We start from the raw sequence: 26,426 nt of genomic DNA on the forward strand, positions 1-26,426 counted from the left end.
CCACAAGCAGAGTCATCTTCTGTCATTGGAGCTGTAGATATGTACTCACAGAAATATGCATACACAATGCTACAAAATCCTATATACATACACACAACTACACACTTTAATACACACAGCTAATTATACATATGATATATACTCCCCATGCCTCCCAGAACCAGTATGTTGGCCATGCCTTCTGCTATGTGTAGCAGCCAGCTTCATCACTGAAATGTCAGCCCCTGAGTGCAGAATATAATATCCAGAAACTGCCTGGGATGGCTATAAGACAAAACTAAATGCCAAATGCAATCACATTAAATAAAGATGATGATAATATACCCTTAGAATATTAAGAATCTAATATAAAATAGCTCAGATTTTTGTGTCCTTTAATATGCTACAAAAGGGGGAAAAAAAACCATAGTACAAAATCCTAAAAGGCAAAGTACAATTACATGCATATCGCAGTTACAGAGAAATAAAATGCTGGTGTGTAGGAACAGAGCTATATAGGCAGCATGGTCAATTTACCCCTCCAGCTCCATGTGTGGAATAAAGTGCTGTGCAAGTAGGCAGGTCCGGATCCTGGTACAAAGCCACAGAGAAATTGAAGTTCACTTGTGGAGGAAATATTACTGAATGTCCACTGTACCCAATAGCAAGAAGATAACGGGAATAGCCGTGCAGATGCAGTCTAACTGTTTTCATCTGTTTAGGACTCAAAGAAGACTGTAGCTGCGAGAGCGCCAATAAAAGCTGGAGACCTGTTGGCGAATTAAAGTCCCATCCTTTCTCCTCCTCCTTAAATACATGCACATCATAATCAAGACTGCAAACAGCTGCATTCGCCACCAAAAGGATGGCCTCAAGTCCTTGAATCCACATATATTTTTTTGTTGGAATACTTTTTGAATAATATTCCCCTTCCCCCCACCACCCGATATCCCGTTGGACCAGATCTATCGCGGCAAACAGAAATCTTTTAAAATCAAATCGTGGACATTGATCACAATGTCTCGAACATTGTGTTTAACATTCCTTCTTTCAATGGCCCGGAGATGTTCCAGTATGCTTTCATTCAAGTCTAATCGTACGTCCCGCATACTAGACGCCACAGGAGCATTACAGCAGATGAACTGCATTTTTAGATAAACAATTAATGCAATCTTTTATATTAAACAAATTTCCAGTAATGTATCACCCACATTTATAAAAACCCATGGGTTTAGATCTCAAAAAATATTCCATGTTGTCCCCTTTTTAAAGGAGCACTATAGGGTCAGGAACACAAACGTGCATTTCTGATCCTATACTTCTATAATAGACAAGATATCGTTTTTAAGTAGACTGACATAGGGGGAGGGGATGGTATTGTAGTGATAAAAAGAAAAGAAATATGTGCAAGAGGCATAATGTTTATTAGGTTATAGGGCCACTTATGTTGTATTAATGAAAGATCATACCACTAAAAGAATTGTTAACAAGAGGCAGAAGATTGAAAATTATTAATAAGACACATTTTGCTTTTTCTATAATGAACACCTTAGGTTGGTTATTTTTTACAACTTGCCAAAAGTCCATAAATGTTATCCTAATCCCATCTGGAAGACAAATTGTAAATGGAATTGATTCCCTTGCTGCAAATTTGTCTCAATTAGTAGATTTTTTTTCTTCACAAGTTCCACTAACTAGAGCCTACATAAAAGATACTGGCCACATTTTGAACATAATTAAATATTTACAATGGAAGAACACTTGTTTATGAGCTACAGTATACATACCCTCATTATATAAAGTGATAGATAACCAAAGGCCGATTGGGAGGATTGGTATATTTGGATGGAGCATGACTGACAGGCGAACTTGTTGCTTTGGAAAATATTTATCAATGATGTTTTCCTCATTTCGGTTGGTCCAAGGGATAGTCTATCTAATTTTTTGGTTTATATCAATCAAAATAAACGTGGACTGAAGTTTGTGTCTGAGATTCAGAGTACTCATGTAAATTTTTTTACAGGATGGACATATCTCAATTAAGACATGTTTTAAACCGTGCTCCCAACTCGTGCCGTTACAGTCCATAATGAATGCGGCGGCGAGGCTCATATTCCTGTCTGCCTGCACTGCCCACGCCTCACCCTTCTGTCAGTCCCTTCATTGGCTTCCTGTAAGATATAGGGCTCAATTTAAAATTCTGGTTCTTGCTTTCAAATCTCTACATAATGCTGCTCCTAACTATCTATCCTCCCTAATACACAAGTATGTTCCGTCTAGGTCATTACGCTCTGCTGAAGACTTACGTCTACTGTCCGTACTCCCACCTCTGATGCTCGCCTTCAAGACTTCTCGAGGGCTGCACTGTTCCTGTGGAACTCACTTCCCTCCTCCGTTAGATGCTCACCGAGTCTCCACTCCTTAAAAAAATCATTAAAAACCCACTTCTTCATAAAAGCGTATCACTTAAACTGTTAATAGCTCCCGACTAATTCCTCTCTTGCAACTGTCATTAGTCTAATACTATCCTTACCTTTTGTGTCATTTTACCCCACTCCCTCTAGCATGTAAGCTCATTGAGCAGGGCCCTCAACCCCTCTGTTCCTGTGTGTCCAACTTTTCTGGTTACAACTACATGTTTGTTCGTCCTCCCACTGTAAAGCGCTGCGGAATTGGTTGGCGCTATATAAATGATAACATAATAATAATAAACCAACCGAGAAGAATAGTTACATTGATTGCCATCATAAGAATTGGCAAAGTAATATTTGTGCAACTGCACAATGATGATTACTGTGAATCTCAAATTCAGTTTTGGAAAAAAGATTCATAGAGAGAGGAATTCATCAATGCTACTAAACAAAATATTTAAAAATGGTAGAGAAGGCATTATCCAAAAGTCAGCCAGTTCTTTTACAGGATAGATTTTTAGGGACTATTTTGCAAAAAAAAAAAACAAGGGTCATTTATAAGAAGCCTTGTTAAACAAGGGGACAACATAAAAGAAGGTGATGTTTTTATAATGTGGGCAATGCAAGATGTGCCAACACTTACCAAGCTCTGTGAAGCAGTTCACAAGTTCAATTACTGGAAATACATTTAATGTAAAATATTTTATTCATTGTTCATGGAAAAATGTTGTCTATCTGCTCCAGTGTCCCTGTGGTATTCAGTATGTGAGACGTACGATTAGACTTTTGAAGGAGCGCATACTGGAACACCACCGGGCCGTTGAAAGCAGGAATGTTAAACACACTACAAATTACTTATTCAATTTCATAAATGGCATTCATCATTAGCTGGATTCAAGACTTTGGGGTTAAATGGTTCTAATCAACCTCTGGGACTTCCTCTCTGATGAAGTTGTTATGGTGCCCGGAGTGTCCCTTTAATGCCAGCAAGTACATGTTTGTTGTGTCAGTTCATTGAACAGTGCAAGGAATATGCTTGTGGTGCTTAAATCATTTAATTATATTATTATTTTTTAATAAAAGTTTCCCCTGTACTCATTGTATTTTCTACTCTTTATAATAGGAAGACACTGTAGGTGCCAAAGGGGATGTTCTGTTGTTGGCTTTTTCATCATGAATCAGTGCACAAGTCATTTGCCCTGCCTCAACCTTCAAGGTCCAACATCTAGCTCTGCTGGGTCAGAACCAAAACATATACCTTTTCGAGGACATCAGAGAACTATTGAAGGCGAAAAAAAGACAATTCCAAAGGTTAAAAGAAGGAAAACTAAGAAAGAGCTGGACGCCAAGTTTCATAAATCAGAGATGGAAACATTTCTAAGTAAAGGGTCTCGAAGGTTGCTGAAGAAACAGGACTTGAGTCGTAATCCATTCTGCTCAAGAGTTGTCCAGTCTTCGGTACAAAAGTGTGTATGCAACTCAAATCCAGTCATCATAACCCAAAACCGTCTGAGTCATCACCAGGGAATGTTTAATCGAGAGGTGAAATCCGTTGATATTGGGAGACTTCTGACCAAAGAACCTGAGAACAAGGATAATGCAGAGTTAGACCTTCAGAAACATAGATCCAAATCAGAAGGAAATATAGGTCAGGATTGCAGTTCTTGTTCAACAGCCATACCACCAAGAACTGAATCACAACAGAATGATGGCATTATCTCTCTAAAACCTAGAGGGCCAAAAACACCTATCCAGCCCATCGAATCTATCACAGACATAGTGCAGAATGAGGAAAAGACCCCACTATCTGGACAGGAAGGCAATGTCCATCGTCCCACCTCGTGGTCAAGCAGTGAGACAGAGCTTCCTGAAGTGGAGACAGAGGCTGCTCCTGTTTTTGAGGTAGCAGAGAAGATCTTTAAAATGCTTGACACCCAGGTACTATTCCCAGGCCGTAACCTAGTAAATGAAATTCAGAAAGATATAATGGAAAATATGAGACAGAATCATGAAAAGGGCACCAATCGGCCTGCAGTATCTGCACAAAGTGAGCTTGATTATGGGTTCAAAGGTAAGCCTTTTGCATGAGTTAAATTTTTTATTAAAGGGCAACTGACACCAAGTTTTTACTTCTTGTTTCAAAGTTTATCACATTTCATGAAACTTAATTATATGTGTCTTTAAATTAAGTATTGATTTATTTATTTTTTGAGAAATTATAATTTATTTATTTTTTAAATTCTTTATTTTGCAAAAGATAAATTGTACATTCACATGTGGGTAAACAGAGTACAGTAAGAAGTGCGATAGACATAGTGCTTTTAGTTACATGTCAATCCGGCACATTTGCTGTTTCCTGAGCGATAGTAAAACAGGTAGCTGTTTACATACTGTGACAAAAGTACTCCTTTTCCTTGGTACCTTGTACTGGGATTGGGGTGTTACACACAGTCTTTTCAGGCTTTAGAGACACTTCACACGCTGGATGAGGTAAAAGGACTTGCTCTTTTATTGTGGTTCCAAAATAAATGCACAGTAAGGTATAAAAGGTTGTAACAAAATATATAAAACAAAATCCTTGCTCTTCTCAGCACTAACTAAACAAAATAATTAGCTAACTGGGTTGGATGGCTTGTCCATTTCCAAACATAAACAACCTTACTGTTTCAGGGTTTTCAGCTCTCTGTTTCCAATCACAGAAATCAAACACAATCTCCCTCCTTCCTTGGCAGGGGAGTACTTAATAGCACCTGTAATTGACAATCCTTTTCAGGTGAGTTCAATTAGGATTTAAACTCTGGAACTGGACTTCTCACCTGTAGGTTACAAGCAACTTCCAAAATGTGGAGTGGAGCACTGGCCCACCATACTCTCCAAGTGCTCCACCCCAGGGCCCAAATATACATATTTAAAGTGCAACATTCATTATAACATAACACATTTCCCTGGGGCTAATTACACAAAGTAGGAACCTTGCAAAATCTGGGGAGGTATATAGATTCCCTCCAGCACAATTCCTTGCTTTCGGTCACAATACTCTGTGCTATTCTTAGTCTGGTGTGCACGGGACATATGTATGAAGTACATATTGCCATTATGCCACAATCAAAATTCATTTTCATAGAGGTATTAAACATAAACCATAAAAGAAGAACCCATGGCGCAGGAGAGGCTCATACGTTTCAGACATGTCTACCCCTCTAGGGTCCATGCACCAGGTTAACCTTCCGCCTCCTCTTTGTATCGTTCCCAGAGGTCCCATATCTTGTTGCGGACTCTTGAGGTTGCGGACCATTGAGGTTAGCTTATCTGTAAGGTAGTTATCATTGATTTTGGTGGTTACCAATGTGAGAGAGGGTACCATAGGGCACGACCACTTCTGCGCCAAGGCCCTACGATCTGCCAGGTATATCATATTGAGTAACTTCTGCTCGGGTCGGGTTTGGATAGGAGGCAGGCCCAGGGGTCTAGGTTTAATTTTCTTTGCATTATTTTAGAGCTAAGTTGTGTTACTTGTGTCCAGCATGCCTGTATTAAGGGGCAGGACCACCACATGTGGATATAATTTCCTCTTTCACCACAGGAGCGCCAGCAGGTGTCTGTAGGGGTTAGCTTCATGTGAAACTATTTCACTGGGGTGGCATACCATCTAAACATTGTCTTAAATGATTGCTCCTGGAGGGTTACACAGATGAAAGACTGGGCAGTCACCTCCCAGATGTCCTGCCAATCTGTGCCCTCTAATACCTCCCCTAGATTAGACTCCTATTGGATGGTATGTCGGAGGTTGCCCTAGTCGTTTGATTCTACGCTAAGGTGGTTATATAGTAAGGATATTAGCCCTCTGGGATGCTGCTCTTGAAAGCCTATTTTCTCAAACAACGTAAGCCGGTGTGCAGCCTCAGCCATACTTATTTTTTGGTAGCAAAATCATGTAACTGAATATAGCGGTTAACTTCTTTGGTAGTAAGAGGTGAGAGTTCTTTGAGTCTCTCATATGTGACTATTTGATTGTCCACGTATAGGTGGATATATCTTTGGAGACCTGTGTGTTCTATTTCTTTGAAGACTCTAGCTCTCATTCCTGGTGGGAAGGCCCTGTTCCTGAAGATTGCGGTCATTGGGGAAAGGAATCTACTAAGGGAGAATTATAGAGGTGAAATATAGTGAGCTTACACCCTAACAGTATAGTGAGCTCACAGTTCATTTATTGTTCCTGTACTCTGCTGCTCCAATTGGATTTGTGCTTGTGATCTCTACACTGCCTTCCAGTTCCACTGAGAGTGGAGACATGCTTACCACTACTTTATGTCTGTAAGTGTAACCAATAAATATCTTTTATAAATTTTTATACATACTTCACCATGTATGGCTCTTTTTATCCATTTCTTTGAAGACACTTCTATGTTTGGATCTACTATCAAGTCCAATACTGCATATACCCCAGGGGGGTGAGAGGCCTGATTTATACTTTCGTTTGTGAGTGCATTACTTACTTCACATTTCACTATTATATTTCAATTGTGTTACGCTATGATATATATTTTTTATCATTCCAGATTTTATTATATTCTCATATAGAATATTCCAACTTTGGATATATTCTCCAGGTTGTATTTCAACTATATGCTTATTTGAATGTGGTTTCCACTTTGTTGCTGTTTGTTTTCTACTTTGGGTGTTAGTGAGGTTCACCTGGGACCCTTTCAATTTAGCAGACTTATTACTTGTGGTTAGTTGGTATACTACTGTTTTTTCATAGTGAGCTCACACTATAGTGAGCATTCACCCTCACACTATAGTGAGCTCACACCCTTACACTATAGTGAGCTTACATTCTAACACTATAGTGAGCTTACACTCCAACACTATAGTGAGCGTACACCTTAACAGTATAGTGAGCATACACCCACACCCTATAGTGAGCTTACACCCTCACACTATAGTGAGCTTACACCCTCACACTATAGTGAGCTCACACCCTCACACTATGGTGAGCTTACACCCTTACACTATAGTGAGCTTACATCCTAACACTATAGTGAGCTTACACCCTCACACTATAGTGAGCTCACACCCTAACACAATAGTGAGCTTACACCCTAACACTATAGTGAGCTTACACTCCAACACTATAGTGAGCTTACACCCTAACAGTATAGTGAGCTCCCACCCTCACACTATAGTGAGCTTACACCCTTACACTATAGTGAGCTTACATCCTAACACTATAGTGAGCTTACATCCTAACACTATACATCCTAACTTACTATCCTAACTTACTATCTTAACACTATAGTGAGCTTGCACCCGCACACTATAGTGAGCTCACACCATAACACTATAGTGGGCTTACACCCTCACACTATAGTGAGCTCACACCCTAACACGATAGTGAGCTCACACCCTTACACTATAGTGAGCTTACATCCTAACACTATAGTGAGCTCACACCCTAAACACTATAGTGAGCTTACACCCTAACACTATAGTGAGCTTACACTTCAACACTATAGTGAGCTCACACCCTAAACACTATAGTGAGCTTACACCCTAACACTATAGTGAGCTTACACTCCAACACTATAGTGAGCTTACACCCTAACGGTATAGTGAGCTTACACCCTTACACTATAGTGAGCTTACATCCTAACACTATAGTGAGCTTACACTCCAACACTATAGTGAGCTTACACCCTAACGGTATAGTGAGCTTACACTCCAACACTATAGTGAGCTTACACCCTAACGGTATAGTGAGCTTACACCCTTACACTATAGTGAGCTTACACCCTTACACTATAGTGAGCTTACACCCTAATGGTATAGTGAGCTTACACCCTTACAATATAGTGAGCTTACACCCTTACACTATAGTGAGCTTACACCCTAACACTATAGTGAGCTTACACTCCAACACTATAATGAGCTTACACCCTAACGGTATAGTGAGCTTACACTCCAACACTATAGTGAGCTTACACCCTAATGGTATAGTGAGCTTACACCCTTACACTATAGTGAACTTACACCCTTACACTATAGTGAGCTTACACTCCAACACTATAATGAGCTTACACCCTAACGGTATAGTGAGCTTACACTCCAACACTATAGTGAGCTTACACCCTAATGGTATAGTGAACTTACACCCTTACACTATAGTGAACTTACACCCTTACACTATAGTGAGCTTACACCCTTACACTATAGTGAACTTACACCCTAACGGTATAGTGAGCTTACACCCTTACACTATAGTGAGCTTACACCCTTACACTATAGTGAGCTTACACCCTTACACTATAGTGAACTTACACCATTACACTATAGTTAACTTACACCCTTACACTATAGTGAGCTTACACCCTTACACTATAGTGAGCTTACACCCTAACACTATAGTGAGCTTACACCCTTACACTATAGTGAGCTTACACCCTTACACTATAGTGAGCTTACACCATTACACTATAGTGAGCTTACACCCTTACACTATAGTGAGCTTACACTCCAACACTATAATGAGCTTACACCCTAACACTATAGTGAGCTCACACTCTTACACTATAGTGAGCTTACATCCTAACACTATAGTGAGCTTACATCCTAACACTATAGTGAGCTTACACCCTCACACTATAGTGAACCCTAACACTAAAGTGAGCTCGGCTTCCATAATTTCATACCTAACCCCATCTACTCCCCTCTCTTTTTGTTACACCTGGGTTACTGTTAATTCTCCAACAGGACTCCCGATTTTATTGGTGCTCTCACAACTAAATTATTGGAACTCGCTCTATATCTGTAGCGTTACTTCTCTGTAGTTGCTTTTCTGTTGAGAGCCATCTCAGTATTACAGGCTGAAAGGAAATTGGGTCACATTAAACAATGGAAGCTATCAATAAAAGCGGTTTCATTCAGCTTATCAGTGTAAGTAGGCCACTTGCTACTATTCTGATAAGCGGTGGATAGAATTCTTATCAAAACGCAAAGAAGCCAGACTAGAGGCGTCAATCTAAAAAATGTCGGAAAGCTGATTCTTTATATAACAGACCATTTAATAGTGTTAGACGTGGTACTAGATATCATTTCTAGTGTATTTTCCTTGGCACTTTCCCAGGATGCCTAACATGTAGTTTACAAATAGTTGCATTACCAAATTTAGCAACTATTGCTATAAGTATCTAAAAATAATAGAAAAGTTCTCTCTATATAGTGCGGCCCTAAAGCCCTGACCAGATACTTCCCAACATTTGCATATGGTGCCTTTCGATGCCAGTACAACCTTGGAGATGCTTCAAATCTAAAAAAAAAAAAAAAGCTTGGTTTGGTTTTTGCTTTATTTTTTTAACTAAAATCTAACTTGTACTTGAGAACACATGTCAAACACGAATGATATTGTAACTGATATTATGATATTTGCAGGACAGTCAAAACCCTGAAGGGTTTCCATAGTGTTAGGAATACAAACCTGTAGTCCTTCCTCGCGAACAGCTCCATCCAGCATGGAAAGAGTTAAAAACCCTTTAATCACTTAACTGATTCCAGTGCCAATGTCCCTTGGTACTGGGTCGGCGATCCATCTTCTCTGACGTCATACGACAAGGGTGCCTAATGCGCATGCGCAGCAATCACTGCAAGCACATTAGGCTCTGACGGTGGATGTCCTCATGCAGAGCGTGAAGACGTCCAGCATTATTAAACCAACCGTTAGGATCCGTTAGGATCTAATGGCTGACTGATTAACATGTGTGCTGCAAAGTAATCATTGCAATGTCTCTAATACTTATTGTAACGGATCACCTGTCACAAGTGACGAAGGGCACTTCGTCACATATCTCCCCTTTGGGGGGGAGACTAACCAAGTATCTGACCTTCTGTCAGTCAGTGCCTAAGTTAGTCAATCCACCCACCCACAATAAGCAAGTACAAGAGTAGCCCACCCACAACAAACAGTTACTGCACCTGGTGATTCCTCTGGTGGAACTAGGCAACACGCTGTGGGAACTTGGGGGGCAGAGGTCAGCTGCGCTCTGCCCCGATGCCAGCGCTTCTGCTGGGGTAGCCGGGACGAAACTTGGCTGGGGAGGGGAGACATCACTCCCCTCCTGGTACTCCTGCGAGGGTAGTTGGGGATCTGGACCGGCCGTCCAGCATCCCTGTAGCTCAGGTGCAGAGACCACGGCCCCATCTGCACCATCTGGGAGAATAAGGTCTCCCCTTTGTAGGGCAAGCTGCCGCTGGGGAGAGAGGGTGATGTGCTCCTCTCCCTGAAACACATGCTGCCGCTGGAGTGGGAGACCGACCGTCTCCACTCCCATAACATTGTCCTGCTGCTGGGGAAAGAGACCGATTGTCTCTGCTCCCTGTAGAACACACTGCTGCTGGGAGGGAAGAACGACACCTTCGGTCCCCTGGGATGCATACTGCTGCTGGGGAGGGAGATCGCTTGTCTCCACTCCCAATACAATACTCTGTCGCTGGGGAGAGAGGCCGGTTGCCTGCTCTCCCTGCAGCTTACACTGCTGCTGGGGAGAGAAATTAGTTGTCTCCTCTCCCTGAAGAACACGCTGTCGCTGGGGCAAAGGGACGGAATACTTTGCCATCTCTGCCCGCCATTCTGCGTTCCCCTGCAGTTGCTCGGTCAGTAGTTTCCTCATGGACTGCACATATTTCTCCGCTGGGTTGGGTCCAAAGAGAGCCAGTCGCTTCTTCAGTATAGCGTCAAACTTTGCTTGACTGTAACAGAGCGCCATGCTTGCTCGGTGTCTCCAGGATGCGGCTCCTCACACTAGAAAGCCATCCCACCGCTTGCCACCAATGTAACGGATCACCTGGCACAAGTGGCGAAGGGCACTTCATCACACTTATAATTTACATTGCAGGACTAAGAGGTGCAGTGATCCTGCATACAGACCACTTCAATGAGATGAAGTGGTCTGGGTGACTATAAAGTGCCTTTTAGCCCACACTTCTAAATAAATAGCTAATAACAACTGAGCATTCTGGGACATTCATTGCGATTGCCATATTTGTAGAGGAGGTAACACATCTCTGGTAAGTTAAGCCTGAGACCCTGCAAATGAAAACAATTCAGGAAATATACCAGATGTGTATCTATCTATCTATATATATATAGAGAGAGAGAGAGAGAGATAGAATTATGTTTGTTTATATATGTTTATATATATATATAAAACATTCCCTTTTTAATTGTAGTAGTTGTACTTATAGTGAAGGAGATGATCGTTCATCAGCCGGTTTTAGAATAAGCAGATGCAGTGCTTTAAAAATAGTATTTTTCTTACAGATTTTGTCCCCCGCCCCCACAATGTGTATGTGAGGAATTTAATAAAGCTGTTTTTTTCCTGATCAGATGATTGTATCGTTTGCATCCTGCGCTCCCTTGTGGGCCTGTCTAGTAAATGTTTTAAATATAATCATATACAAGGAAAGGAATTATAAACAGGGTCTCCTTTAATAGAATATATATGGAAAAAGCACGGTTCTTCCATTCATTTGTAGATGGTTGGTCTGCAGTTCTCTCCGTAAGTGATGTAAGGGGGTCCTCAGAGCCTGTCTACCTTCTTCGTAGTCTAAACTGTAGCAATTTGAAAAAAATAAAAAGGCTCAAGCTATGAGACTGCCCCATTCAAATACATTAATATGGAATAAGGAACAGTGTTTTTGGCAAAAGCTGGGCTTCAGCCAGCTGCTGCGCCAAAGAGGGGCACTATTATTTTAGGGGTATGGTGGTGTGCAAGGGGTGGAGCTATTTTTAAAAATCTTAGGTGACTTACTAATAGCAATTAATGTAACTAGCATGTAATTTAGAACAATGCATCATATTTACACAGACTGATTTCTAAACACATGTATAGTAGTTTAAAGACACATTACTGGGAGTATTATTGCTGCAGGGCTCTGTTATACACTCAGACACATTACTGGAAGTATTATTACTGTGGAGCTCTGTTATACACTCAGACACATTACTGGGAGTATTATTACTGTGGAGCTCTGTTATACACTCAGACACATTACTGGGAGTATTATTGCTGTGGAGCTCTGTTATACACACAGACATATTACTGGAAGTATTATTGCTGTGGAGCTCTGTTATCCACTCAGACACAATACTGGGAGTATTATTACTGTGGAGCTCTGTTATACACTCAGACACATTACTGGGAGTATTATTGCTGTGGAGCTCTGTTATACACTCAGACACATTACTGGGAGTATTATTGCTGTGGGGTTCTGTTATACACTCAGACACATTACTGGAAGTATTATTGCTGTGGAGCTCTGTTATACACTCAGACACATTACTGGGAGTATTATTGCTGTGGAGCTCTGTTATACACACAGACACATTACTGGAAGTATTATTGCTGTGGAGCTCTGTTATCCACTCAGACACAATACTGGGAGTATTATTACTGTGGAGCTCTGTTATACACTCAGACACATTACTGGGAGTATTATTGCTGTGGAGTTCTGTTATACACTCAGACACATTACTGGAAGTATTATTGCTGTGGGGTTCTGTTATACACTCAGACACATTACTGGGAGTATTATTGCTGTGGAGCTCTGTTATACACTCAGACACATTACTGGAAGTAATATTGCTGTGGAGCTCTGTTATACACTCAGACACATTACTGGGAGTATTATTGCTGTGGAGCTCTGTTATACACTCAGACACATTATTGGAAGTATTATTGCTGTGGAGCTCTGTTATCCACTCAGACACAATACTGGGAGTATTATTACTGTGGAGCTCTGTTATACACTCAGACACATTACTGGGAGTATTATTGCTGTGGAGCTCTGTTATACACACAGACACATTACTGGGAGTATTATTGCTGTGGAGTTCTGTTATACACTCAAACACATTACTGGGAGTATTATTACTGTGGAGTTCTGTTATACACTCAGACACATTACTGGGAGTATTATTGCTGTGGAGCTCTGTTATACACTCAGACACGTTACTGGGAGTATTATTGCTGTGGAGTTCTGTTATACACTCAGACACACCAACAATATGAAAAAAGAAGGACATTAGGATAGAAAAGAGGGACTGAGGAACTTGGGACCAAAATAGGGACTGTCCCTTCTAAATAGGGACACTTGGTTGGTATGCACCAAAGAGGTAGAGATCCACGTCCGTATATCTACCTTTCTTTTCTCTTACCAGATGCCACCACCTAAACAAACAACTCCCCTTTGGAGGTTGCAGAAAATATCAGTTTTCCGTCATAGGAGGGTTTGTTTCTCTGTATAAGATCAGTGAGGGAAGGAGACCAATATTCCTAAAATCCCTGATTAGCATGATATCACTTGCTGTATCCTGTTTAAGCTCATTTGGGCACTATTTCATACAGATCTCGAGATTTGTTTCAGAGCTTCGGAGGCATGTTAATAATTAAACCTTCTGTTGCTCATTTCAAACCCAGTGTGACTTTTTAATCCAAACTAAAGCTACTTCCAGAACGCAAAATTTAGATCAGTCTCTTAAGGTGGTTAGTTGTCATGGTAACAGAGAATGTGAATGCACGATGAGGCCTAGATTGACCCATTAAAGTGCAATTGTCATACAGAAAAGACACCGTGATACATTGTAGGAGTTAGCTGGTCAATCGGACATTATGCTAGGCAAATTGTTGGCAATGGTGGAGGTAAATTGTTATTAAATAATCCACATTTAAGTGCATGCATCCGAGACAATTGACTTAGCAGTACACATGTCAGCTATGACAGTACAGAGAGATAGGTACAGGCTCATACGCGATTTACAATGCTGTAGTGGTTATGGTGCTAGAACATTCTCGGTGCTGGGAAATCGTAATCAGTCAAACTGTTTGCGCACAATCTGGCACTTACCTTGCTGTGTAGAATACCTGGGGTCCTTCTAATGTGCGTCGCTATGATAAAGCAGAAATGTATACTTCTGCGTTATCATAGCAATTCGTACCAGGTTTAGAGAATTCTAATTGTCTGAGAGCAGTCAGCTGACAGTGCACCACAGGCGCCCAACACAGCAAGATAAGTGTTAAACCATTCATCGATGATTTGACTACTGTTGGATGGTTCCTAAGACTCTTGGCACCATAACCACTACTGCATGCTCTGGTGTCCCTTTTAATTGATGTAGATCTTTACTGAACATCTGGATGGACTCTGTTTTTTATATTTTTATATATTTCTAATATTTTTTTATATTATTGCATAGAGACTATTATACCTAGGTTTTACCACTTGCTGTTTATATACTTCAACCAATTAGTTGAAGTTTTATGGTACTATTCCTCTATTAATAGCGCAGCCCTTAAAGCCTCTTTCTTTTTCCTATTGTACAAAGGGTCTTGAGGGATTTCCTTTTTTAGGGTTGCTGCTCCTATCTCTGTTATTAACCGCAGACTCTTCTCTGTTTTTACAATGCCATAGATGTCGCAAGTTTTGAGGGAGCGTGCAATTGGCATGCTGACTGCAGGAATGTCTCTTGATGAAGCAGTTTTGATGGATCATGCCTCTGAATCTCACTGATCAATTCTTTGCCATTTAGGAGTTTATTGACTTTTGTTTCTGTTTATACCCCCCTAGCCACACATCCCCTGCATGTGACTGATATGGTGTGCATACATTTATTTTTTAATTTTCAATCAGATGTAACTTACTTTAACATTATCTGCTTTGCTCTGTAAATTGAACTTCAAACACAGGAGGCTCCTGAAAGATCTAGCAAGCTCTTAACTGAGTAGGAGATAAATTAAACAGACATTGCAATAAAGGAAGTGTAAACATTAGATCTCACATTTCATGAAGTGTTTAGAAAGGCTGTGCATGGCCCATGAAGGGAGGTGTGACTAATGCTGTATAAACAAAGGGATTTATCTCCTAAATGGCAGAGAATTGAGCAGTGAGACTGCACATGTGTGATTTATTATTTTTATGGTGACTATAGTGTCCCTTTAGGAATAAACTGATACCATTTGAAGTCTATGTGCAACCCTAATGACACCGTCAAAATACGATCCGATGGTACCTCTGCGCAAGGCTGACAATGCATGGCATCGGCGTTCATGTCCCTCCGTGGATGTCGTCATTTTATTTTTAATGCTATGGCAAGGAAAATGAAAAAATTTTTAACTGTGCTTTTGCTATCAATTTAGATGGCACATGAAATTCTGCTCCCTAGGAAGGGCTCCTGGTGTATTTGTTTCTTGTGCACAGTGTACTATTTCCTAAAAAATACCAACCAATTTATATGATAACATTGCTTAGCCTTTAATGATGTGAAGTGTTTCATCTGAGATCAAGCATTATTTTTTTTAAAGCTTAGTGTACTATCATAAAATCAAACTGGACCCCGGATCAGTGTTTTGTCATAACCTGCATATACTCAAATCACAGACAGGCACAATCTGTACATCGCAAACAATTCACTGTAACCTGCTTCACGCTCAGACTATCCCTGAAAGAATTCAGGTCGTGCTAACTGCAAAAAAATACTTTAACATTCTGTAGTATTTACCAGCTCTGGACATACCAGGGGTGAGACTCATAATATTACGACACATATTTATCTTTTGGGGATCTCCAAAATGTAGGAGCCTGTAAAATGACTATATAAATGAATAACGTGTTGTGAAGTCAATTTTTTTTCTTCTCCTTAGCTCCCGGGTGTCCTTATATTTGAGAAACTGTCCTTATACTGGGGACAGACCCTCTGTGCGCATGCTCCTGCTTCTCTACCCTCTTAATTTTGATTTGTAGTCATCACTGTTAGCCTGTACGACAGTCATCATGCACAGAATGCACACTGTCATCATGTTATCTTTTCTACACTCTGTGTAACTATGTAATTCCCTTTTGCACTCTCAATAAATACCTCTCAGGTGTCCTTTTTTAGAAAGGACAGTCCCTAGTTTGGTCCCAGATCTCTCTGTTCCTCTTTTCTATCCCTATGTTGGGATGGGTGGGGGCCATGGCGTATTTTATGTCCTCCTCGTTTTATTAATATTAGTGCCCCCACCATTAATACAGGTAGAGGCATGGGTGTTACTGTGTCGATGGGATGGGGCCTTTTCTAGTTTTAAACATTTAGGAGACCTAAATAAATCTGCAAATTTCTGATGTGGTCCGGATTCGGTTGTTTTCAACCAATTTTGCTTATTGAGACAATATTTTGAATTATCTTCAATTATGAAACTGACCACTAGATGTCACTGTAATAAATACTATTTTTGTAGATAATCTAACAGACAATGTACATCTAGTTCCCATGCTTGAGAGGACTACCTCTTGACCTATATGACAAACAGCCTGGGCTACTATTAAAAGCTGACATAACAATTGAGGATGTGCAGGTAGTGATTAAGAACTCCCAAGATAATACAAGCTCTTGAGACCTATTGGGTTTTTACTTAAATATTACAAAGTACTGGGTGGGCAAACATTCAGAGTAGGATTTGACAGGTAAATAACTTGTTTTTTAATAGTTACATTATTTAGTTGCAGGTAGATATTATAACTGAGACTTGGGAGATTCGCCATCGGTAATTTCACGAAAAAATAACAAGTAAAAATAGTGACAGTTACTTGTGTGACATATCGGGATATGATTGCAAATTTGTGGAAATTTGGTTTAAACAGGATGGGGCTACTGCTCATACAGCCAGGGCCTCAACCAACCTCCTGAGCAGGGGCGTACCTAGAGCATTTGGCACCCGGGGCGGATCCTGGGCTTGGCATCCCCCCCCCCCTCTCCACACCCCCCCAGAAAAAAAAAACTGTAGCATTTTTTAAACGTTTTCCTTTTTTTTTATTTTTTATGCGTTGAACAAATTTAGAAACTTTGCAAAACCGCTGTCAGCCCCCTTCTACAAAATCCTTGTGTGCCCCATGCCCTCCTACAAAACCCCTGTCCCGCCCCGTCTACAAATCCTGTACTGCCCCCGTCTACAAAACCCCTGCAACCCCCATCTACAAATCCTCTTATAAAGACTCCTGTCCCAATACAAAACCCCTGCTGCCCCCTTGTACAAAATCCCTGCAGCCCCACACACACATTTACAGGCAGACAGTCACACACACACAGTTACAGGCAGACAGTCACACATACAGTCAGAGACAGTCATGCGCACAGTTACAGGCAGACAATCACATATACATTCACACACACGCTCACAGGCAGGCAGTCACACACACACAGTAAAAGGCAGCAACAGACAGTCACATGCACACAGTCACAGACAGTCACACACGGTTACAGGCAACATCAAACAGTCACAGGCAGACATTCACACATACATAGTCACATGCAGACAGTCACACAGTCACACACACAGTTATAGGCAGACAGTTACACACACAGTCAGTTACAGAGTCATAGCCAGGCAGTCACACACACAGTTATTGGCAGACAGACACATATACAGTCACACACACACACACAGTCACAGGCAGAGAGTCACACACACATACACAGTTACAGTCACACACATAGTTACAGGCAACATCACACAGTCACAGGCAGACACACACACACCGTTACAGGCAGACAGTCACACATACACACACACATACACAGTTACAGGCAGACCGTCACACACACAGTTAAAGGCATGCACTCACACACACACACACACACACATACACAGTTACAGGCAGACAGACACACACACACACACACACACAGTTACAGGCATGCAGTCACAGACACACACACACACACAGTTACAGGCATGCAGTCACACACACACACACACACACAGTTACAGGCATGCAGACACACACATACACAGTTACAGGCATGCAATCACACACACACACAGTTACAGGCATGCAGACACACACACACAAACACAGTTACATGAAGACAGTTTTACAGACACAGTCACACACACTATTACTTACAGACAGGAGCTGGAGGAGGAGTGGATTCACTGGAGTCCTCCTGAAACCTGTTGGGTGGAGAGGCAGGCATGTCTTCTTGCTGCACCTCCATGTGCAGCAGTAACAGCAGCGGGTAAGGGCCGTATTAAGCCCCGCCACCGCTGCCGATTTGGCTGCTCCCCCGATTCTGCATAGCTCCGCCCCCACTTTCCTTCCGTGCGGCCAGTTCAGCTGCTCTTAGTGTGTGAGCTGTTCTAGCCGCACGGCACCCTAACTACCAATGGGGGTTACTGTGCAGCCACAGCTCACACAGCCCCCATACCAGGGTCTTGGCACCCCCCACCCAGTGGCACCCGGGGCGGACCGCCCCCTCCGCCCCCCCCCCCCCTTAGTATGCCACTGCTCCTGAGACAACTGTTTGGCAAGCAGTTAATTTAAAGAAATTCCCAGATTGTCAGCCATATTTGCCCTACCTTTCAGTTCTCGATTATTTCCTTTGGGGATATATGAAGGAGTGGGTGTAAGTGAACAAACCGCATACACTTTAGCAGCTCAAGGGAAATATCCATGCAGAAATTGGAGCGCTAGAACCTCAAACATTATCTAATATTATAAACAATGCAATCGAAAGATCCCGACTTTGCGAGACAGCAAATGGAAAAGATGTCATCTGCTGCACGTTGTCAAACAATCTTAATCTCCATACCTTAAAGGGACACTATAGTCTCCAAAACAACTTTAGCTTAATAAAGCAGTTTTGGTGTATAAAACATGCCCCTGAAGTCTCACTGCTCAATTCTCTGCCATTTAGGAGTTAAATCACTTTTGTTTCTGTTTATGCAGCCCTAGCCAGGTCTCCCCTGGCTGTGACTGACACAGACTGCATAGAAACAAAATGGTTTCATTTCCAATCAGATGTAACTTACGTTTTATCTCCTTCTCTGTAAATTGACCTTTAATCACATACAGGAGGCTCCTGCTATTAGCATTGCAGGAGATAAATTCTAAATTAAACAGAATTTGTAATAAAGGAAGTGTAAACATTAGATGACTCTTTATAGGAAGTGTTTAGAAAGGTTGTGTGCAAGTCACATGCAAGGAGGCTGTGGCTAGGGCTGTATCAACAAAGTTATTTAACTCCTAAATGGCAAATAATTGAGCAGTGAGACTGCATGGGGCATGATTTATACATCAAAACTGGTTCAATAAGCAAAAGTTGTTTTGGTGACTCTAGTATCCCTTTAACGATCTTAATCTTAAAGGAACACTATATTCACCTAAATTACTTTAGCTAAATAAAGCAGTTTTAGTGTATAGATCATTCCCCTGCAATTTCACTGCTCAATTCACTGTCATTTAGGAGTTAAATCACTTTGTTTCTGTTTATGCAGCCCTAGCCACACCTCCCCTGGCTATGATTGACAGAGCCTGCATGAAAAAAAAAAACTGGTTTCACTTTCAAACAGATGTAATTTACCTTAAATAATTGTATCTCAATCTCTAAATTGAACTTTAATCACATACAGTAGGCTCTTGCAGGGTGTAGCAAGCTATTAACATAGCAGGGGATAAGAAAATCTTAATTAAACAGAACTTGCAATAAAGAAAGCCTAAATAGGGCTCTCTTTACAGGAAGTGTTTATGGAAGGCTGTGCAAGTCACATGCAGGGAGGTGTGACTAGGGTTCATAAACAAATGGATTCAACTCCTAAATGGCAGAGGATTGAGCAGTGAGGCTGCAGGGACATGTTCTATACACCAAAACTGCTTCATTAAGCTAAAGTTGTTCAGGTGACTATAGTGTCCCTTTAATGGCCATACATTAAGCATTGATTATATGCAACATCATTGAAATTTTTCATTAAAGGGACACTCCAGGCACCAAAACAACTTTATCTAATTAAAGTTGTTATGGTGTAAGGAGGTCCCTGGAGGCACTCATACTTCAAGGGGTTAAACCCCTAAGTTGCCTCCAGTGCTGGTCTCAGCTCCTCCCCAGACAGCATCAGGCTGAAGTGCAGAGTGCCTTATTCGCTGTAGACAGCGCTAATCGGCACTGCCGTGTTCGGGCCGGACCTGAAGCTGGAGCAACTTGGACGTAGAAATTCTATTAAAATTATATTGTTACAAAGGTTATTTTATTTATTCCAGACCATACCTATATGTCTGCCTCTGGCATTCTTTTCATCCATGAACTGCGGTATCCATGGAAGGGACGCAGTAGAATTCCCTTCAGCGGATATGCTGTGGAACTGCTCTAAATTACCTAGGGGTGTATTTACCCCGAGGCAAAAAAGGCATTTGCCGTGGGCGGTACTTTCTAGGGGGCGGCAAAAAAGTGCCCCCCCCCCCCATTCACCCTGGCAAATGCCTTGCCAGCCTCTTGTCCTGGGGGGGCCAGGAGCTGTCCGGGTGGCCACCTCAGGGCCCCCCAGGCTGGCAGCGGCGGAGCTTTGAGTGTGTGTCTGTTAGTTAGTGAGTGTGTGTGTGTCTGTTAGTTAGTGAGTGTGTGTCTGTTAGTGAGAGTGTATGCATGTCTGTTAGTGAATGTGTGTGTCTGCTAGTGACTGTATGTGTTTGTTAGTGAGTGCGTATGTCTGTTAGCTAGTGTATGTGTGTCTGACACTGAGTGTATATGTGTCTGTCAGTGAGTGTGTATGAGTTTTGTCATGCCTAGGGCAGCACAAAATCAGGATACACCACTAAAATTACCTATCTCTAAGTATAAGAAAACGCTGCCATGGGGGCGGAGCCAGGCAGCTAAACCAAGCGGACGCACGCTAGCTGAGCTCCGGGACAAAGAAGCCGAAAACGGAGGAATCTTACCGGAATTTTCCTGGAAAACCTCGCAGGATACCTCCTCCATCCACAATGGGTCGCAAGACCAAAAAATCCCTGGCAGATAAACCCACGGAAGGTAGGAACATCGAGGAATACCTCCGTCGGGCGCAAGGAGTCGGCGGATCCAAGATGGCCGCCGACACGGACGACTACTCTGACTCCTCTGAGGATAAATTACAGAGCAGAGGCGCAGCAGACCTCCTGCAGTCACTACAGCCCCTGCGGGCCTCACAGAGCAAGCAGTCAGCGCCAGTGACAGCGCACACGCTGAAAGAAATGCTCACCGACCTTCAAAAAACGCTACAGGCTGATATGGCCACAATCCGGACGGATCTCTCAGGCATGGTCGGACGGCTGACAACCCAGGAGACGGCATCAGAAACCCACTCAAAATCTATTGAAATACTAGAAGCAGAGGTGCAAACCTTAAGGAAGCAACAAATTGCTTTGGAGCAACGCTTTGCGCAAACAGAAGATGCCAGGCGCCGCACTAACTTAAAGGTGCGCGGGCTCTCTGAAGAAATACCCACCACGGAGCTCCCGCACTTTATGAGAAGACTGGTGGAGTCCCTCTTGCAACCCAAACAGGCCAAAAACATATCGTTTGAGGGGGTGTTTGGGATCCCGAAGCCAAAAGGAGCCCCGGAACAAACATCCAGGGATGTGGTGGTACGCTTCCACTCCCTCAGGGACAAAACGCTGGTACAAAATGCGCTACGGGGCACTTCCCCCCATGTCTTTGAGAATATGCAGCTCTCATTTTATGCGGACCTCACAGGCGATACCATGCAGTAGAGGAAGTCCTTGCAGCCCTTCACTAGCCAACTCAGAGCTCACGACATCACCTACCGATGGATACTATACGATACTGCGGGGAGAGGTGGCCTACTCGGTACAAACCTTGCAACAAGCGTCTGCCCTCTTGAACACCCTGGGACTCCCAAGCGACTCACTCCCGTTACCCGCAACAAAGAGGATTCCCACGACGCAGCCCTCGAAGTTACGGTCACAGGCTATACAAGCGATGACATCCAGGGCCTGCTCCTCTAATCCGGCGGTAGCCCCCACATGAAGCACAGAGACAACCTCTTAGGACTCCAGCTCTTAGGTTCCAGCTCAGCCCTCCATTGGCAGCCGGCTTCCGGGTGCATGACACTCGGCTACCTGGTTCTATGTTTATGTTCATGTTTAGTTTAATTTTTTGATTTGGTTACCCCAACGAGCTCACCAAGTTCTACTGAGCTTTTATCTGCCTAGCATTCCGACTAGACGACACTAGTCCACAACACGACCGCTCGCAACCCCCCGCCTCTATACCACAATAACACCTGTGGGAATTGGCGCAATACTCCTTTGAGACTAAGGGCCCACCGACACGCATCCCTGTATAGCCCGCGAGCATAATACTCTACCAAGGGCACTGGGACCCTACACACTGACCGCCGACACTATGCCATAATCACATTTTCAGAACGACACCACTAGATCCCACCCCAACTAGAATTGGCCCGCTGACCTCATAGCGGGGACCCGAGACCCGCAGACCAGCACATAGACGACACAGAATCCCACTTATGGGTATTAAAACCCCACACGCAGGTTATGGACCATACACAAGACGGAACACCCATATAAGATATCCACGATTTTTTCACACCTTAGACACCGCGGCACACCAGCCAGACTTCCACCTTGTGCCATTCAAGCTTTGCTCCAATATGCTGGAGTCTTTTTTTTTTTTTTAATTCTTTATTTTTGGGGCGCTTGAAGGGTACAAGTATTCTTGCTTTGCCACAACAGTCAAGGCAAGACAGATGTTAACAATATATAGTACAGTGGTGGTATATAGTGTAACTGCGCACATTTTTATGGTTTTCAATAAAGGTACATGTAGAAAACTAAGAGGCATTGATACATATACAACAATAGTTCAATTAGGTAACATTGAGCTCTGTTAATTGTCGATTTGGTTGGTAAGAGTGAGCTATGTATTGCTAATGGTTCACAAGATGCTGTCATTATATATATTGAACATCAATACCTTAACATAAACTAGAACATTTTGCTAACCGGAAACATCCCTGTTAGCCTTTGATTTATTTGGGAAGCGGTCTGCGTCATATGCACTAACAGTAGGAGTGATTCAAAAGGAACAGCAACGCTTTGCGAGTATTCGTGTGGTTCATCGTGAGTGTATACAGTCTCGCTGCACTACATGCGTCTGTTAGTAAAGTGAGATGTATTTATTTGTGTGGCATAGGCCTGCCCGAGTGTCGTGAGAGTGGTGGTGCCGCCTAATTGTTATATCGAAGTGTAGTATAGGTGGTATGAAGTTCGCGGCTGAGGTGGGTGTCCTTCCCTCTGGAGTAGGTGTCTAGATCAGAGCATCAGGTACAAGTGTGGAAGGGGTGGGGGAGAGAGATAGTCTAAAATGCAGTCAATGAATGCCTGGATGGTGTCAATGTGTCGTCCGTGGTTGAGGGTGCGGCAGGGGTGGGTTAGTACAAACATAACAGTAGTAGCATATAACCATATAAAAAATTTAGAAATTTGAGTCTAACGTATGGTCAGGCGGTCATCAGACCCGATAATGTGGATCAACTGGTACAGTTTCTGGCTGTGCAGAGAAACCTGAATAAGCGCTCAGCCGCCGCTGAGACCCTTTCACCTCTCAGTTAAGTCCCGTATCCTGTGGCTGCGACGGTCCCCGCCGCCCGAGGCACAAACTCCCGGATCGTAGTTAAGTCCACCTGTGACAGGTTTCTGCTTTCATGTGTAGCATTAGGGAGGTGTCCCAGCGATCGCAGGTGGTCCTCTAGCTCTTGATATGTGTCCGCGCGGAGGGTAGTGTCCCCGGCTGTTATCAGCACCGTGCGGGAGGGACCCCATCGGTATGGCACCTCTTTGGTGCGTAGCTGCTGCAGAAGTGGACGCAGGGATTGGCGCCACAGGAGTGTGTTCCTGGATAGGTCCGGGAAAAGGAGAAGCGAGGCGCCCTCGAAGGCGATGGGCGTTTTACCTCTCACCGCAGCTTGTAAGATGGATTTGTCCTGTATAGAGCTGAAGCGGAGGATGAGGTCTGGAGTAGTAGAGGCTGGAGCATTGGGCGGTTTGGGGAGGCGGAACATACCGTCTATTCTTATAGATTTGGCCTGTTTTGGAGGCAGATAGGCCGCCAGGAGTCTCCTGACGAAGTGAGGTAGGTCTGACAGTCCCACATGTTCCGGCACTCCCCTGAGTTTTAAGTTGTGCCTTCGCCTCTGGTCTTCCATGCTGTCGAGTCTGCGGTCGGTCTTTAGCCGGTGTTGGTCTAGCGTGGCCAGCCCCCTTTCAACCACAGTGAGACGGTTATCGTGCTCGCTTTGGGCAGTGTCGAGTTGGGCCAGTTTGGCAGTTGTGTGTTCTACCGCCTTTTTGAGGGGGGCTAGGTCAGCCGCCAAGTTCGTGCGGAGTTCCGCCAACATCGCCTTGATTTGCGCGGCGGTGACCGGGTCTCGGCCTGTGGTGGCCTCCAGTGGGGCCTGGCTTTGCTTCAGGGCCGGAGTGGTCTGTACCAGCGGGGCAATGGCCATTTCCTCCGAGGAGTACGAGGAGCATTCGTCCGCCAGCGCCATCTTGTCCCATGCGGCCCTCTGTGAGCTCCGGAATAGGTCACCGATGTCTCGGCCCGGTGGGCTCTTGTCTGGCTTAGATTTTTTATTTTTACGGCCCATTCTCGTTCCTGGAGTCAGGGTGTCTCTTTTTATGAGGTTATAAGGTCTTTTTTTGGTATTTTCAGCTGATTTCGGTCAGTTTTGAGCGGAGCTCAGAGAGTCTGCTGCCTTCCAGGTTCGCTGCTAGGCTCCGCCCCCATGCTGGAGTCTTAACGCCTAACGAGAAATATTATCAAAATGTGCGACACATCGTGCCATTACCTAACGTGTATTTGTTTGCTTATGTATACGTTGTTGTGGCACCCTGAATCTATAATGTACCTACCTGCACAACGAAAAATAAAGAATAAAAAAAAAAAAAAAGAAAATGCTGCCATGCACTTTCTAACTGCTCCTAGATCCCCTTTGGCTGCAGTGGGCCCATGTTCACACCAATGTTGGCTGGACCAGGTGGCAGTGATCCACCATGCTGAAAAGCTGCTCTGAGAAGATGTGGAGAACCTGTCCGTTTTCTTTGAGTAATAATGACTGAGCAGATAGGCTCGACTCCCTTGGGAGGCTAGAGAGTTCAGGATTATTTTTCCTATCATTCACTTTCCCATCCACCCCTTTATTTTTTCTTCCCTTTCCTTCTTCTTTTTTGCTTCTCACATACTCTCTTTCTCGTAGTAATGGAACATCTCCCCAGATACAGGTGTAATGTGAATCGTTGACAAGAGACCTCCTTAGCTGAACAATGTTAAGTTGAAATTCAGGCCGCTCGAGATCAGGGGAACTTTCTGGCCAAAATGACTCATTCTTTTCATTATTTTTAGAATTCTGACTTCTCTTATGACTCATGTATGTCTCTCAGTCAAATTTGTATTATATTAAAAATAAAGATTGGGGAAAAAAACAACAACATATATTGAGATGGTTCTTAAGTTCCCCCTGCATTTAACTCACATCCACCTCTATTGATGTGGACCACCACCTAAAGGTGAATTTTCTAACCACCACTATCACTGGGGTTTACAAAGATGGAGGTACTGGGGAGACTGGAGGAACTTTTGTACTCCTCTCATGATAAGATGCAGACTTATACTGAAATTTTGGGTGCAGTAGTTAACTGACTTTTACAGCTGATTTTTAACTGGGGATTCGAGGGGACCGTCCAGGACCAATTATTAATTGGCTTCACCGTTTCCTGGGGTGCCACGCATGTGATTGGGGTGATGCAAATTTTTATCGTCTATGCACCAACCTTTGAGAACTCCTACAGACGCACCTGTGACAACACGATTGGTCTTTAACATGGCGCACATTATCAATACAAATCTGAAGGCGTGTGTCTGTCGTCCCCTCCTATATCCCCCCAATTCCTTTTGTTATTCTTTTTATCTTATAATTTTCTCGTCTCTGTCAGGGTTATGAAACAGAGCATAACATAGATCTGACACTACTTCATGTAAGCTGAGAAGTATAATTGTTTTCTTGTGTCCTCTGTTTCCATATACAAAACTTTCAATAAAGAGTTATTTACAAAAAAAAGTGTGTAAGGGAAGCTTAAAAGTCATGCAATGTTTCAGTACCACTGAATTAACAATACAACCACAGAAATAACTGTATTCTCACTTCATAGGAAACATCA

At 42.9% G+C, this 26,426-nt stretch overlaps 1 protein-coding gene across 1 annotated transcript in view; it reads left to right on the top strand.

The window, feature by feature from the left end:
* The first annotated feature begins 3,521 nt into the window (after positions 1-3,521).
* Positions 3,522-26,426, top strand: part of LOC134577195 (uncharacterized) — a 33,922-nt gene continuing 11,017 nt past the window's right edge. The window contains exon 1 of the mRNA XM_063435865.1: positions 3,522-4,461. Coding sequence (XP_063291935.1) covers positions 3,564-4,461 — 898 coding nt within the window. The 5' untranslated portion in view covers positions 3,522-3,563. The remainder of the gene's footprint in view (positions 4,462-26,426) is intronic.

This window comes from Pelobates fuscus, chromosome 11 (assembly GCF_036172605.1).
Source record: "Pelobates fuscus isolate aPelFus1 chromosome 11, aPelFus1.pri, whole genome shotgun sequence".
Taxonomy (NCBI): domain Eukaryota; kingdom Metazoa; phylum Chordata; class Amphibia; order Anura; family Pelobatidae; genus Pelobates; species Pelobates fuscus.